Genomic DNA, 17908 nt, shown 5'->3' with positions numbered 1-17908 from the left:
CAGAGACTGAAGGGAATGCGCTAGATTGGTCTTTCTACGCTGCCTTTTTTTTAACAGACTAAATTTCAGGGAAATATTGATTTCTCCTTGAGCAACCTGGGAGCTGCTGAATTTATATCCAGCAGCAGCTTTCAGCATCCTTAAAACCAGGCTGGCAGTTTAGTGTAGTTTTTTTGTTTGATGGTTACCAAATGCTTCGGAATTCTTATTCGCAATTCTTTGGAGCCTGGTAATTTCTTTTTTTTTTTTTTTTTAATTTAAAATTTTTTATTCAACTTTCAAATATTGGTGCAGTTTACATAACAATATAAGTCATAAGATTGTTACACCATTTGCGGAAACATACCAACAGATCAACTTGGTTACAGTCAACATTTTCTCCCTCCTCCCTCCCCCCTACCTCCCTCCTCTTTTCTCTCTTCCCTTCCCTGACTCCCTATCTTCCTTCCCCTCTATGGCTTCTCTCCACTCTTCTCATTTTCATTTGGAGCCTGGTGATTTCAAGCTGAAACCCCAAAGCTCTGTTGCATTCTGCTTGGCACAGCATTAAAAGTGTTGACAGAGGTGCCTGAATTCATATGTTTGCTAGAGGTTTGTGAGTGGGGTGGGATGAAGGACAGGTATGAAGCAGGTAAGGCAGGGGAGGACGGTAATAGTGACTGGGACAAGAAGGGAAATTTCGTGCTCCGCCTCTTGTCTGCTTCTCCGTGCCCTTCTTTCACTCCCTCAATTATTACCCATTCTTCTCTTGTCCTTCTCCTTGGAAATACAGTGATGAGGTACACCGAGAAGAGGGAGGTTCGGGGGGGGGGGGGGGAGTTGCTGGGCCACAGGTAGGCAGAAGCAGATCTGAATGTGAGGGAGAGAGGGGAGTGAGGAGGCCACTGCTGACCTGTTTTGGGGGGGGGGGCAGGTAAGGGTGGGCCTGTGCCCACCCGTTGTTGCTACGCCATTTTAATGTTCAGGAGACCTGGAAGATAACTTGCATTATTCACGAATGGGTGTCTTTTGAAGTAAAGGGAGCTGCAGTGAATAGCACATTTTTTTTATAGTAGTTCACTCTTATGCATCCACTTGCAATCTAATTTGTTGTGATCCAGTCAGCATGTATTTATGTAATAGTAAATAGGCCCCAAATATTTTGTCAGAACTAAGCTGCTTTAGCTGTTAAGTGCTACCAGTCAGCTGTTAATATAAGAATTAAAACTCATTAACACACTGCCAAAAGCTGTGAAAACAACCTACGACCAACTAAACTTCAGGAAATCACTAAAAACCTACCTGTTTAAAAAGGCATATCCTACCGACCCAACATAAGTGCCAGAACTCCGCAACACAGCAAAACCACAGCTCGTAATGGACACCACACAACCCTTCCTCTCTTCTATCCCCACTCTGTCCTAAACTCATGAACCTTATTTGTCCACATCACTTTGTATTTGTTATCTACCGGACTTGGCGAACGCCTTTACGGTATTATGTAAGCCACATTGAGCCTGCAAATAAGTGGGAAAATGTGGGATACAAATGTAACTGATAAATGTGTAGGGATTGTATAGCTGTCGCACAGCTAACTACCTCTGAGCTAAATGTTAACGCAGCAGTGCTGTGGCACGGCTAACATCACCTGAATAAGTGAAGCTGATGGCATTACGTTGTTTGCAGTGCAGTAACTGCTACCACTAATCAGTGGAGGAGTAGCCTAGTGGTTAGTGCCGTGGTCTTCGATCCTGGTGAACTGGGTTTGAGTCCCAGTGCAGTTCCTTGTAACTCTAGGCAAGTCACTTAACCCTCCATTGCCCAAGATACAAAGTAAGTACCTGAATGTGACTACCCAACACATATCCAGGAGACGACAATGACCTAGACTACCCCTCCCACCTGAATTCTCTATGCTTATCCCGTATACCATCCCCCTCCCGCCTCCTCTACCCCTCCTCCAACGCTTACTTACCCTTGCTTATTTCTCTCCTACTCCCTTTACCCTTGCCCTTCTCTACCTACTTATCTCTTTGGTTATTCTGCTATTCTTACCTTACATTTTCTCCATCAATACTCTGTAATCCCTATTACTATGTAAGCCGCATTGAACCTGCTTTGAGTGGGAAAGCGCGGGGTACAAATGTAATAATAATAATAATGTAATATGTAAACTGCTTTGATTGTAACCACAGAAAGGCCATAGATCAAGTCCCATCCTCTTTCCTATAGTGCTACTAGACGTACGCAGTGCTATACACATTATATACAAATACTTTCTCTGTCCCTAGTGGGCTCACAATCTAAGTTTTTGTTTTTTTTTTTGTACCTGGGGCAATGGAGGGTTATGTGATTTGTCAAAGGTCTTAAGAGCTGCAGTGAGAATCGAACCCAGGTCACTAGGATGAAAGTCCCCTGCACTAACTATTAGGCTACTCCTCCACTGTTTAGAGGATAATTTTATAAAGCATGAGTTCTTACAAAATTAGACCATGGCTAAAAGCGCACAGAGTGCAAGTCAGTGTATACTCAGTAGGCATGCTTACCTACAGAGTGTCAGCTGTCGCAATTTATGCACGCATTATATAGGTTCAATCACGTGTGTTGTACACATGTACATTTACACTGGAGCTCGAGCAGGACATAATGTCAGTTGCCTTCAATCTAGGCACCATTTCAGCAGGATTTGTGTTAAGACACACGCCTATGCGTATTTATAAGATCAGCGCCGCCTTGTCCTTTTAACCTTGGCGGCCCCTTATAAATTGATTCTCTGTGAGGCTAATTCTGTAAGGAGCTGCCTAGTTTTAAACAGCAGGAAGGAATGTAAATGCCTCTTACAGAATACTGATTGGTGGAATAGTATGTGCTATGATTTGATGGTGGGCGAGTACATGGGTAGAGTGTGGGCAGAAAGCACAAGTATACACGTAAATGATAGAATGCTGTCATTTGAGACGTGCCGCTTATGGAAATGCGTTTTTGGCCGTTTACACACTAGTATTCTATAAAGAAAGTAGACTCCTGCTCTCCTTTCAAGATTAGGCTTAAAATAGCGATGAAACCAGCGCCTTGTTGTAGAGCTACCCTCCACGTTTGGGGAAACTCCCTCAGTAGATAACATGAGGTTTTGTAGTTACTGCTCTTTAATTTTGTCACTTAGTAAGTGAGAACTGTTACACCTTACTGAAGACTAGCAAATAGGCTCCTTCCTGTTGACCAGATATATTTTTGGTCCATGGTACTTGAAGTTGAGTCAGTTTAGAGAGGTCTTCAGAAGTCATATAGCACTTTTTTTCAGCACCATATGTAGAATTTACCCCCAGGTGTAGACATTCTCCGGAGTGTAGTTTAAGTGGAGCTGAGATGAATTCATGATGTGTTTAAATATAGAATTACACAAACACACTTACATAAATGCTGTTTTGGGCTGTTGAGGGGGGGGGGGGGGTCATTGTAGGAGCCTCTTTAAAAATGGTACATAGACACCTATATTACAGTGTAACAAAGTAAATGACGGCAGCAAAAAACCTGTGTGGTCCGTCCAGTCTGTCCAACAAGATAAACTCATATGTGCTACTTTTTGTGTATACCCTACCTTGATTTGTACCTGTCCTCTTCAGGGCACAGATCGTATAAGTCTGCCCAGCACTATCCCCGCCTCCCATCCACCAGCCCTGCCTCCCACCACCGGCTCTGGCACAGACCATATAAGTCTGCTCAGCACTATCCCCACCTCCCAACCACCAGTCCCGCCTCAGACCGTATAAGTCTGTCCAGCAGTATCCCCGCCTCCCAACCAGCAGCCCCGCCTCCCACCACCAGCTCTGGCACAGACCATATAAGTCTGCTCAGCACTATCCCCACCTCCCAACCACCAGTCCCGCCTCCCACCACTGGCTCTGGCACAGACTGTATAAGTCTGCTCAGCACTATCCCCACCTCCCAACCACCAGCCCCGCCTCCCACCACCGGCTCTGGCACAGACCATATAAGTCTGCCCAGCACTATCCCCGCCTCCCAACCACCAGCCCCGCCTCCCACCACTGGCTTTGGCACAGACCGTATAAGTCTGCTCAGTACTATCCCCGCCTCCCAACCACCAGCCCCGCCTCCCATCACCGGCTATACTGTTATAAAAGAGGAGCCTTTCTGGACTCTTGATATGCCCATTTATAAAGTTACCCTCCATCCCTCTCATTCTATAACGGCACTTCTTGCACAGTTAAACGTAGGGAATACTAGCACTTAGTGAAGGCTCAGTGCTAGCAGACGCTCCGCTGCATTTTATACATTACGCACAGGGGGATGTGGCTGTGGACGGAGCATGGGTGGGTGTGCCTAAATGTAGGCGTGTTGATGCCGGCTTACATTAGTTTTCTATAAAGACATCTTGGTGCCCAGATTCTATTTATAGCATTGGTGCTTACTGCATGGCATCGGTGCACTTAAATTGTGGTGCCCAGTTATGGAATTGACCCATGTGGTAATGGAAGGTAAAGTGACTCAGCCAAGGTCGTAAGGAAGAGTCCAAGTGGAGGAAGTAGGATTCAAACATTGCTCAGCCCCATTGCCCTAAGCAGTAGGCCCCCTCCTAGGGTTAGCCCCCAACCCCACTTCTAGTTCTCTAGGATGCTGTGTTGAAGGTAAAGTATTGGTTAGGTCACGGCACCTTATTCTGTGGCCCCTCTTGATTTGGTTCATCAGTCCTGGAAGTGTCGCTGTCCAAATATCGCTCACTGTATTGTCGGCTCTCTGCCTTGGCTCTTTTTTGCTTCAGGGTTCATTTGATGTTCAAGTAGATGTGGACTCTCAAAGATTCTTTTCCTTGGAGCATTCGTCCAGAGGTTGGAAAACATCAACTCTGGTGCTGATGTAAGTTCGTTTTTGGCCTCTTTAATCAGCACCACAGCATGGCTGTTATTTTACCTACTGGAAGCTCAGGGCAAGGGGTTGTATTGCACCCTGGCAACTGCCTTGTAATTCTGAACAAAATAGCTTTTCGAATGTGGTGTTTTTCAATCTTGTCCATAATTATTGAATTATTTGCTTGCTGGTAGCCTTTTAATGTAGACATTTGAGTCTCTTATATGGAAGGCTGCCTTTAATGAGCTAGAAAGCATGCTCGGTTTCATTAAAACGAGCGTGCACAGCGACTGAAAACGGGACAAGGTGCCAGGCAATGTGAGACCAGCGGGGGTTGGGGACCCCAGCCAGCCAGGGGCCCCAGATCCAATTTGGAGGGCCATGGCCCCCCCTTGTAGCTGCACCACTGATTTGGATACCTGCGCAAAGCATACTAAAATCAATGGTAATGAGGGTATTAGCTATTGAACTCCGATGTAGAGGGCTCTGCAGAAGAATACCGAACACAGTGCAGGTACTTGAATGTTCTGAGGAGGCGTAGAAGGATTTACGATCTTCTGCAGTAGCGTCTGTGAGGATTTAATGCCCGTTTCTTCTTTTTGCTGCAAGCATCACAGCACCTGTGATTTTATTTGAAATATCTTTTATTAAGAAATTCAAAAACAAAAAGTGCAGGCATTCAGCATAAACGTATATCGCCCTATTCATTGTTCGTAATACAGTCCAAGATTTCTTTCAATTTGAAACTATTCAGAACTCCCCTACCCTTCCTTTCCCTTCTTAGTTAAACTCACAGCTGTGCATTCTCAGAGAGACTTCATGAATCGTCCCTAAATTGCCAAAAATTGTTTTCTCGCTTTCTCTCCTGACCTCGTAGCTATCATACGCTCCATCCTTAACAAAGTGGGCGGTTCAGACTTTATCCAATTCACTAATATACATTTTTTTTGGCTATGACAGACCTTCCAAACAGTTCCTGTGCTATGGATGACTATTTTAAATCTGTAATATCCAAAATATGCAAACCTATGCCCTAATGTATATTTTTTCCAATTGGATCCATATTTTTTTTAATTGCATGGGTTAGTGCTGGAGAAGTGGCAGACTGGGTTAAGCATAACTTTTACCAATTAATGTAAGAAGGACTTTTGCATCAGTGTCTTAGCCATGAGGGGGGGGGGGGATGGGCCTGGGGGAGCCTGAGGCTCCACGCTTTGGGCTCAGCCCCTCCCCCACCAAAATAAAGTTGTGGCACCATTGAAATGGTTGGCAGGGATCCCCATGCTATACCAAGAAGAGCTCCTCCTCTGGTGGTCAGACTCTCACATGCCAGTAGTCGGTCGCTCTTTCCATGGGCTGCCGCACCAGCCCTCCCCACACACGTATGCTTGGTTTTTGCATATATGCAAAGACTGAAATGTGGGTGGGGGAGGGAGGAGGTAGAAAGTGGAACCAAGAGCAAAGGTGAGGGCGCAGTCCACCCCCTCTGCAAAGTCGTACCCTCCCCCCCGAAGGATCTACCCAACTTCACTGCAAACTCAACCAGCAATACGAAAGCACCAAACCCCTAAGAGAAAAACTACACTGGCTCCCACTAAAAGAACAAATTGCGTTCAAAGTTTGCACCCTGGCCCACAAAATCGTTTACAGTGAAGCCCCGGTCTATATATCAGACCTCATAGACTTGCCAGCTAGGAACACAAAAAGATCAGCACGCAAATTCTTGAATCTCCACTACCCCAGCTGCAAAGGACTTAAATATAAATCCACATACGCATCCAGCTTCTCCTACATAAGCGCGCAACTGTGCAACGCACTACCAAAGGCCATAAAAACAATGCACGAACTAGCAATCTTCTGAAAACTATTGAAAACCAACCTGTTCAAAAAGGCATACCATAATGATCCATCCTAAGTATTGGCAACTAGACTCTACATGAACTAGACAAAACCGAAATCTCCACACTAGACTGATAACCTACGTGCTTCTAATGAAAGTTACGCAATAAGCACTACCACTTTATTTCACATACCGGAAATGAACTTTCTATAGTTAGTTGTCTAACTTATTCTATAATTCACTTTATCTTTTAGGAACTTCTAAGCAATGCCACTGTGAATTCTACTTTACCATTTATGCACCTTAATGCAATACCACTTGTATTTCTCTATCCGGAAATGGTGATCGCCATTACGGCATAATGTAAGCCACATTGAGCCTGCAAATTGGTGGGAAAATGTGGGATACAAATGCAACAAATAATAATAGTGACTTCAGGTCCTGTGAAAAGTACCCAAATCTGCATGTTTCAGAGCAGTCATTTTGGTCATCGGACACAGGTGATTGGTAAGTTTTTAATGGCTGGTTTCTTCCAAAAGGATGCCAAGCACACATGAGCTGCTGTGGCAAGAAAAGCCACAAACTGCTGATCTGGAGTGTCCATTCCCAGGGAGCCCCCATTAAGTAATAATATAGACATATCCATAGGCACAGCTACATGTAAGATAATCATTTAACAACCGTATTACCATTTGCCAATGTAACTGACCCCAAGAATTTCCTACCAAATATGCACCAGAGTACCTGGCTGACCGCACCTTTCTCCAATAGAGGCCTGTGCCTGACCCAAAAATTTTCCAGAGGTGAACTGGGGTGTATTGTACCATTGGTACAAAATCTTATAGCTATGTTCTCGTAAATTGGCCGAAATAGAGGTTTGTAATAAGATCTTATAAATTGACGCCCACTGGACAGGAGTTAACCGAGAACCCAATAAGGTCTCCCAGTTCTCATAAGTGCGTGCTAAGAGGGTACACATCAAGAGCCCTATAAAAATGGGATAAAATGCCCCCTCTAACCCTTGTACGAAGAACCTGTAGTAAAGGAGAATTCTCCTGTACCCAATGGGGAAGCACCTTCCGTCTCAGAAAATCACGGACTTGACAATAATAAAAATAATCCGAAGCCCAAACTCATCACGGAGAGCTTCAAAAGGGATAATAGTAGTACCAAAAACTAGTTGACCTAATACTTTGACTACGGTTCGCCCAACTCTGAAAAACAGAAGTAAGGTTCCCCAGGGATAAAATCAACAGCAGACTGTATGGAAGTATAATAGCGCCAATCTTTTTGAGTGACATGTATGGAATCCAACCCTATATGTCAGTGTTCCCAGGGATGCGGTTTGGGTGGAGATGGTGCAGAGTTGCAGTGCATGTTTGTTTTACAAACACATTTGTACAGGCACATGTGTAAATGGTGTGCAAGAGAATTTGTCCATTGTTGGAGATTATGGAAAGAGCCTGTTTTATAAAGGCACATAAGCAGTTGCATTTATAAAACAGGTGATTTTTTTTGGACATGTCACTTGGGCGGTCTTTTATGAAACCCACATACTTTTAACAGATATTGGTGACCAAGGCTCACTGTGGGGCTCTTTTACTAAAGTATGGCTTGTTTATTTGCTTACCACACTTCAACAGCCAAAACTAACGTGCAATGGGGGATTACAGTCCTTCTAGTAAAGGGCCGGTACAAAGGAGCACTTTAAAAAAAAAAAAAACTTAGACATGCGAAAGAGTAGATGCTGATCGTAGTGTTGATATATTGGGACAAAAAAGCGGAGAGGAAAATCCTCACGCAAATCAAGGACAAAGAAAACGAAAAAGTGAGGACAAATGTAGAGGAGATCCAAGAAACTTTGATGATAATCGGATAACGACCCGACACGGCTGTGTTTCGGCATCAAAGCCTGCATCAGGGGTCAAACAAATCTTTTTTGGTTGACGTCCGATTAGAAACCAACAGAAAATGTGGTAATTGGACTTCCTTCAAACTTGAAAATTGAGCAGTCATCTAAGGAGTGCCACAACGGCAATACACAGACGATTGGCGTCATTTCTGTGTATTGCCGTTGTGGCACTCCTGAGTTGACTGCTCAATTTTCAAGTTTGAAGGAAGTCCAATTACCACATTTCTGTTGGTTTCTCACTTTTTTGTTTTCTTTGTCGTTGATATATCGGGACATGTACATTCTGTTTTGAAATGGGGAATACACATGTAGATTTTGGTTCTGTCCAAGTCCTGCCCAAACCATGCCCCCTTCTAATCTACACATGTGGATTTGCATGTGTGAATAATGGCATTCTAAAACAGAGTTTTTATAGATGTATGCAATATAACACATGTAAATACAGGTACTTTTATGCGTGTGAATCGTAAATAGGGCTTCTCGTATTTATTTAAAAAGTTTCTATTCCACACGATCCTACAACTCTCTGCAGTAAAAAGAAAAGCAGCATGCAATGTAGCCTTAATGTCGAAGTATTCTTCGAGTATCTGCTGGGCTCTGTCTCTAGCATAACAGTAAGTGTGCATCTGAAACGTAACGAGGAGTATAGGCAGTATTGTAAATGTTGGAGAACACCTATTGGGAAAACTGTTCAGGCCAGATTATTACAGATCTTTACGTAGAAACTCTACGCTAACAGAATATCCGGCATCAGTCGCAAACACAGAACTCACAGAAACCCTCAACAAGTACAGAATAACACAAGGTAAACATAGAAATATGTAAATGAAAACTAAATTGAAACCTCAGGAAGCTAGACTGCATGCAGGGTAATAGCAACAGACACATTTCATCCTTTATTGTGCAAAATATAAAGACAGCAGGTATAGAATTCAAATAAAGGACCCATTACAATCACTACATCGAAAATAAAATTCTTTGTTGTATGGTGATTTATTTTTTTTCAGTTGGTCTCGCACCGTCTCTGGTTTCTTCTCTTCTTTTAACTGTTTCCAGGGTCTCCTGTCCATATGCTATTTCTTTTCTGTCCTCCGGTCTTCTTCACTTCCTCCCTACCTCCATCTCTGATACTGATCTTTCACTTTCAACTTTCTTCTATTTACTTTTTATCCCCTCTTTTCACTTAGATTTCACCCTCCTCACCATCCAGTCCTGTAGCCCTCTCTTTTTGCCACATATAGCTACTTAGCTTTTCATTTCTCTCTCTCTCTCTCTCTCTTTTCACCCAGCCTCTTATTCCCCAGTCTTCACTAATTCCCCCCTCTTTCTGTCACTCATCTCCTCCTCCCCCCACCCCTCCATTCCTGTTTTCCAGAATCTCCCTCTCTGGTCCAGCATCTACCACCTCCCACACTGCTATTATGCCATGTTTTTTCCTGGGTCTGCCGCACTACTAAAAGCAAAGTAAGCATGGGACCGTTGCTGCCTGGGGTGGTTGCCTCACTCTGCCTAATGATAGAACCGCCCGGGGTAGGTGCTATGTTTTCTGAGCATCTGCTTTTATGCATTTGTATCCCTGGCCAATTTTTTTTATGTACCTGCTTCAGCACGTAAAATGCTCTTCTATACACTCAAGTTACTTATGAAGCTATACTCAAAGGGGTAATTTGATATGATACTAAAGGATAATATTGAGATGTACATTTCAGACTCTGAATTACTGGAGAAATGTCCAGGCTGTGGCAGGAATGACTGGCAGGAGGAAGGACAAGAGAGGCTTTTGGTTTGAAAACTGTTGATTTTATTAGACCCTGAGTTCCAGGGGCGTACCAGATCTTGTGGTGGGGAGGGGGCCAGAGCCCAAGGTGGGGGGACACATTTTAGTCTGCTGCCCTACTGCCGCCTCGCTCCCCCCCCCCCCCCCGCTTCCCTGCCGTACCCCACAGCAGCAAATACCTTTGCTGGCAGGGGTCCCCAATCCCCGCCAGCTGAAGCACCGGTCTCCGGCGCCACCACCGCAGTTCCCTGCCCTGCTCTATCTTCCTCACGTCCTGCACGCTCTTTTAAGTGAAACTGAGCGTGCTCAGTATTACTTAAAGGAGTGTGTAGGACGTGAGGGGGAAGAAAGGACAGGGAACGTGGTGGTGCCGCTGGAGACTGGGGCTGAACAAGGCTTCAGCTGGCGACCCCCACCAGCAAAACCAGGGGCCTGGGTGAAATTGGGGGGGGGGGGGGGGGCGGGCCAGGCCCCCATGGCCCCACCTAGCTACACCACTGCTGGGTTCTCAGCCTAGTCCTTGAAACACACTCTGATTTTCAAGTGTAATGAAACATGCATGAGAGAAATTGCATGCTGCCTTTGTCTTACACATATTCATTGAGATACAACTGGCTTGGTGGTTTGAGGATTGGGTCAGGAACCCAAGTGACGCCATGAAATGACTGTAAGAATTTTCCATTTTCAGATACTGTGAAACCCTGGTGCGCTCCAGCTTCCTATTCGAGTTCTAAATATTGATGGATTTCTGCTACCTTGCCTCTTGTTGCTTATCTCTGTTTGATAACAAGGCACTTCTGCATACAGCAGATTAAATTCCATTAGCAGCCTTAGAGGAACCACATTACCCTCCGCTATTTCCCTACTGGTATAATAGAAATGCAGGCACGCTCAAAATTTGCACTCGGTTTGACATCAGAAAGATAATCCACTTCCAAGTGTTTTATTTGTGAGCTCCGGTGTACCTGTGGAGATGGCAAATCTTTGATATCAGCAAGAAAATCTATGTGTTCCAATTAAAGTTGGTATTAGTCACTTTTATTATGGCCCTAGCTTCTTTGTCCAAAGGAATTTTGGGATGGTCTTTCATGCCCCTTCTTGGCACTCTTAATTTTCATGTGAATGGCCATCCTGTCTATGGCTGGCGTATTTATTGCCTTCTCTTTATTTTGAATAGTGAATTTGAACAAAGCACGGGCTTAACCTGTACCGTCATTACACATCTCTTAAATAAAGCAGTGTCTGTGTCAGATGAGGAGAAAATAAATGTATCCCCCCTCTCCTTTGCAGGAGGTTGTGAGAGTTGCTGAAGATGTCCGATTGTGTGGATGGTGAAGAGAAACCTCCAGCCCCTCCTCTGAGAATGAACAGCAACAATCGAGATTCTTCAGCACTGAACCACGGCTCCAAACCGCTCCCCATGGCCCCGGAAGAGAAGAATAAGAAGGCCAGGCTACGCTCCATCTTCCCAGGAGGGGGCGACAAAAGTAATGCATCAGCACTGGCTTTCTTGGTATTGTTCCTGATGCATTGATTATGGGGGGTGTTGGCTTTTTGCTTTTTCCTTTGCTTTCTGAGTGGCTGGACATGGTAAGTAAACGGGTCTGAGCTTTGTACTGAGAGACGGACATGCAGTGGTTTTCAGGTACTTGGCTTTGGTCAGTCTAGCTTTATGCATGGCCCTTGCCTCGTGCCATGAAGTGCTCCAGCTAGGCCATAGTTAGGGTTATCATATTTTGTCCTCTCAAAAAGAGGAAATGTGTTCCTCCCCTTGCCCCACCCATGCCCCTTTCGCATCCTCAACATGCCCCTGTCATATAGTCCCCTCCCCCCGGGTCACATATTCCCCTCTCCCATCACCTCTCCTCCCCTCCCCTTACTTACTATCTACTGCCCTGGTGGTCTAGCAACCTGTTTCCTGCCCGGAGCGCTGTCCTTGCCCTGCATCCTGTTGCTGTGATTCAAAATGGCCATCCAGAGTTGAAGTCTCGCGAGGCCGCTTCAACTCTTGGTGGCCATTTTGAATCCCGAGACCATCACAGCAGCAGGATGCAGGGCAAGGGCAGCGCTCAGGGTAGGAAAGAGTTGGCTCTTTTCTGCCCCGAAGAGGTCACTAGACCACCAGGGCAGTAGATAGTAAGGGGAGGGGAGGCTAGGATAGGCCCGCCACCCGTTTGTCCAGAAATCCGGACAAACGGGCGGACATATGGAAACCCTAGCCATAGTATACCGTGATATGCTTTTGGAGCCCATTTTAAAATAAAGCATTGGTAATGCTTACATTCTTGGTGACTTGTCTTTTCTGCCTCACGTTTCCACCTATCTTGTGTTAGCTCAGATCTGAAAGTCAGAAGTTGAGCAATATCAGTGGTTATATGGTGTAGCTTGTAAAAAGCCTTTTGCAAAGCCTCTAGCTTAATTCTAATCATTAGCCTGTCTCTGACACATTTGAAATGAAGAGTTCAGATATTTCAAGAAGACAGCCTTATTTTAAAGGAGTTACATCAGCAAAGAACTTTTCAGAATTATTCAATGGCAGTTGAAACAAACAAATCATTAAGATATTTTGTATTTTTCTTGATGATATGCATTAATTTACTATAAGTAGTTTGAAGTAGTTCAGTGGAGAATGAGCATTGCACTATATATCGGGGTAAACCAAAAAAAGGGCCAGTCTTGTGTTCAGAATATCCTAAACTGAATAAGCCTCTATTCATGTCTAGTCATTGAGAGCCATTGATCTGCCCACTGAGGGCAATAAACCCAATGTCCTGGATTGCATGTTTCACACTAATAACTTCCCCTCATATTCATTCCCTTTTTGATCTGAAATGGGGAGCGGATTGGACACGGACTGTCCAAACTGATTTGTATCTATCCCTTGGATTCTATATATAGCGCAGATATTTGTGCGTTAATCAAAATATCTGCGTGCAAATGAATTAGCTTATGAGCCAATTAACTCCGTTTAATTGTTATTGCAGTTAATGAGCAATAATTGAAATTTGCACAACCATCTCCCTGTGCCCTATTCTATAACCCCACGTGCCTAAATCCCTTAGTGCGCAACTCAAAAAGGGGCATGGCCAGGGGAGTGGGCATTTTTACAAGTTGCATGCAGAGTTGAGCGCTGGCATTTACAGCAGGTTTCAGCAGGTGCCCAACTTCTGGCACGGAAATGGGCTCTAAGAGTTATTCGATAAACTGCGCTCGACCCAGAGTACCTTTTATAGAATAGTGCTCCTTTCCAGCGATAGTCTTGGCTCTATTTATACAATGCCCTCCTATGTGACTTCTCTTGATTCTACTATGTATTCTTCAGTGATTTTGCTTTATAATGAACATTTAGGACTAAATTCAGTAAATTGCACCCAAATTTGTGTGTCCAAAATTGCACACGGAACGTTATTCTATAAACGTTGCTCTGAGTTACTACTACTACTTATCATTTCTATAGTGCTACTAGACATACGCAGCGCTGTACACTTGAACATGCAGAGACAGTCCCTGCTCGACAGAGCTTACAACCTAATTAGGACAAAGAGTAGCAAGATTCCATGCAGAATCCCAAAGAATAGCAAGATTCCGGAATCCCATAGTAGCAAGATTCTGTGTGGAATCCCAAAGAGTAGCAAGATTCCGGAATCCCAAAGACTACTACGTATCATTTCTATAGTGCTACTAGACATACGCAGCGCTGTACACTTGAACATGCAGAGACAGTCCCTGCTCGACAGAGCTTACAACCTAATTAGGACAAAGAGTAGCAAGATTCCATGCAGAATCCCAAAGAATAGCAAGATTCCGGAATCCCATAGTAGCAAGATTCTGTGTGGAATCCCAAAGAGTAGCAAGATTCCGGAATCCCAAAGACTACTACGTATCATTTCTATAGTGCTACTAGATGTACACAGCGCTGTACACTTGAAAATGAAGAGACAGTCCCTGCTTGACGGAGCTTACAATCTAATTAGGACAGACAAACAGGACAAACAAGAGATAAGGGAATATTAAAGTGAGGATGATAAAATAAGGGTTCTGAACAAGTGAATAAGGGTTAGGAGTTAAAAGCAGCATCAAAAAGGTGGGCTTTTAGCTTAGATTTGAAGACGGCCAGAGATGGAGCTTGACGTACCGGCTCAGGAAGTCTATTCCAGGCATATGGTGCAGCGAGATAAAAGGAACGGAGTTTGGAGTTAGCGGTGGAGGAGAAGGGTGCAGATAAGCGAGTTTTACCCAGTGAACGGAGTTTCCGGGTAGGAATGTAGGGAGAGATGAGAGTGGAGAGGTACTGAGGAGCTGCAGAGTGAATGCACTTATAGGTCATAGTTGGGTACTGTTTATAGAATAACGTTTAGTGGCATGATCTGCACCCAACTTTGAGGCGTAAAGATTTACACCAACTGAACCCTGGGGCAGATCCCCCAAATACTGCACACATCTTTAGCGAATGCCACTTTTTCAGTTGAGTGCTAAAGGATTTATGCATCCGTTTTTATAGAATAGCGCTTAGCAAGATGAATGCGTAAATGCAAATGGTTGCCAGTTAACAGCAATAATTGATTGCTCCCAATTATTGGAGCTAACAGATTAGTTACTCGATTAAACCGTGCACAAATCGGACGTGTGCCTAAATTTGCATGCGCAGTTTTAAGTCCCCATTTACTCTACAAAGTGCCGCCTAGTTTCAGGCGGTAAGAACTTGCATAAGTGCCGGTATTCTAGTTATTCACGTGTGTGTATGAAAGCAGTTGCAGTTAATTAAATTTACTCTAACACTAGCGTTTTTACGTGAAAAAGATCACAGCGGTGCATAATGGTAAAATAAGTAAAACATAAAACATTAGAAGAAACTACAATGTTTGGATAGGAAAGAATCAAACAACTGTGGAATGAATTACCGATCGCCATAAAAACAACACACGACCTGACAACCTTCCGAAAGTTATTAAAGACCTACTTATTCATAAAGGCGTACAATAAAGATTCCCCATAACGATCTGACTTCCTAATTATTCCAATCACAACTATTAAGGAACCCTCCTATCTGTTCATCCTAATTACATCCTCACGACTGAATATTATATCTTGTCCTGATATCATTATGTTACTAGTAAAAAAGGCCCGTTTCTGACACATATGAAACGGGCGCTAGCAAGGTTTTCCTCATAATGTGTATGTTTTGGAGAGTGTATGTGAGAGTGACTGTGTGTGATAGAGAGAGTGAAAGTGTGAGTGTGTGTGTGTGAGAGAGAGAGTGAGTCTGGGTGTGAGTGTGTCTGTGAGAGAGTGTGTGTGTGAGAATGAGAGTGTGTGCAATTGCGTATGGGAGACACAGTGTGATAGAGAGTGTGTTTCACACAGATACAGTGTGTGCGAGAATGAGAGTGTGTGTGAGGCACAGATTGTCTGTGAGACTGAGTGTATGAGACCAAGCGAGTATGTAAGTGACTGTATGACACATAGAGAGTGAATGTGATACAATGTGAGACATAGAGTGTATGAGAGTGAGAGACAGAAACACATTGTCTGTGAGAGAGAGAGTGTGTGTGTGTGTGACAGAGATACCTCCCTCCCTCCCTCTCTCTCTATGGTGTCAGGCCCCCCTCTTTCTCTGGTGTCTGAGATTGCTGCCACTGCACCTAAGCAATTGGTGTGCTGGAGGAGAGGAAGAGAGAGTGTGTGTGTGGGGTGGGGGGGATGTGTTGGAGGGGTTCAGCTTGGAAGAAGAGGGGTGTGGGGGATTCAGGATGCGCTGCCAGATGAAAGTAAGAGAGTGAGTATGTGTGTGTGTGTGTGTGGGGGGGGGGGGTTCAGGAAGCAATGGCAGATGACAGAGTGAGGGAGTGTGTGTGGGGGGGGGGGGGGGCAGGGGGTACAGGAAGCGCTGCCAGATGAGAGAGTGAGTGTGTGTGTGTGGGGTTTCATGAAGCGCTCCCATCCTTGAACCCCCTCCCCACCTCAGTCCCCTTCTCTCATTCAAGAACCCCCTCCCAAGTCTCTCCCATCCAAAAACCCCAGTCCCCTCCCCACCCGTCCCCTTCTCCAATCCGAGAACCCCCTCCCCAGTCTCTCCCATCCAAAAACCCCAGTGCCCTCCCCACCCGTCCCCTTCAAGCATCCAAGAACCCCCTCCCCATCTCCCATCCTTGAACCCCCTCCCCACCTCAGTCTCCTTCTCCCATTCAAGACCCCCCTCCCCAGTCTCTCCCATCCAAAAACCCCAGTCCCCTCCCCACCCGTCCTCTTCAAGTATCCAAGAACCCCCTCCCCACCTCAGTCCCCTTCTCCCATTCAAGAATCCCAGTCCTCTCCCCATCCGTCCCCTTCTCCCATCCGAGAACCCCCTCCCCAGTCTCTCCCATCCAAGAACCCCAGTCCCCTCCCCACCCGTCCCCTTCAACTATCCAAGAACCTCCTCCCCACCCCCTTCTGCTTCTCCCATCCATGAACCCCTCCCACCTCAGTCTCCTTCCCATTTGAGAACCTCCTCCCCCCCACCTGAGAGCCCCACACCCTTCTCCCATCTGAGTCCCTCCCCACCTACCAGCTCCATTCTCCTGCCGCCCAGGCCCACCACCCTCACTGCCTTAAAAAAAAACCCAATTTGAAGCACTGGAGTAACAGGCAGCAGCGCCTCGCGTCTGCCCTTCTACTAAAAATCTCTTCAACGACGTCATTGGGCCTTCCCACATTGAGTCCCACCCGCCCTCGCGGTAATTGGAAGTTACCTGAGAGGAGGGCGGGACTCAATGTGGGAAGGCCCAATGACGTCGTCGAAGAGATTTTTAGTAGAAGGGCAGACGGGAGGCGCTGCTGCCTGTTACTCCAGCGCTTCAAATTGGGTTTTAAAGGCAGGACAGCGCCGGGAGCGGACTCGGAGCACCCCCCACCTGCTGACATCTGGGGCGGAGCGCCCCCACCACGTCGCCGTCGCTGAACTTGGGAGGGAGGGAGAGTGGTGCTTGGGCGGTCGGGGCGGGGCTACCTGAGGCGCGTGGCGCGGGGCCCCCCTGAGCGCGAGGCCCTATGCGGCCGCCTCGCCTTAAGACCGGCCCTGGGGGGGGGGGGCGTTGCGCTAGGGGGGCGGGGGGTGTTGGACCTCGGTCATTCTGTTGGCGGGGGTGGTTTTCTAGGTTGGTAGCCAGCGTTTCCTTGGCAGGGGGAGGAGTAGGGAAACACGCTCCGCTTGTTTCCCTACTCCTCCCCCTTCCTTGATGCGGTCCCTGCTTTCATTTTTCTGTTGGTTTTCTGCCCTCGACGTCATGACGTTTGACGCGAGGGCGGGGCAGCAAGTCGTTCAGTGGCTTCACCACCACGAACTTACGAACCGTTCTGGGAGTCTGAGTGACTTCAGAACGTTGTCCTCAGAACGTTGAGGGTGCGTTTTATTATATTAGATGTTGATCTTTCAATCCAATATGATTTACGTATGCACTCTTATTTGTAACAATTGTAAAATTATTATTCCGTTAATATGATGGCTATGATATTCTATGAACCCATCTGTATCTATATTCTGAAATTCTTATCC

The 17908-nt window shown here is 45.6% G+C and overlaps 1 protein-coding gene across 8 annotated transcripts in view; it reads left to right on the top strand.

Annotated features, from left to right (window-relative positions):
• The window catches only part of PAK3 (p21 (RAC1) activated kinase 3), a 231987-nt gene that overhangs the window by 131378 nt on the left and 82701 nt on the right, over positions 1–17908 (top strand). For all 8 annotated transcript variants that reach the window (XM_030209913.1, XM_030209916.1, XM_030209918.1 and 5 more), the window contains one exon: positions 11665–11861. In XM_030209913.1, the coding sequence (XP_030065773.1) occupies positions 11687–11861 (175 nt within the window). In that variant the 5' untranslated portion in view covers positions 11665–11686. The remainder of the gene's footprint in view (positions 1–11664; positions 11862–17908) is intronic.

This window comes from Microcaecilia unicolor, chromosome 7 (assembly GCF_901765095.1).
Source record: "Microcaecilia unicolor chromosome 7, aMicUni1.1, whole genome shotgun sequence".
NCBI classification, from domain to species: domain Eukaryota; kingdom Metazoa; phylum Chordata; class Amphibia; order Gymnophiona; family Siphonopidae; genus Microcaecilia; species Microcaecilia unicolor.
Note: the sequence above shows the minus strand (reverse complement) of the source record. Positions and strands in the feature narration are given on the sequence as shown.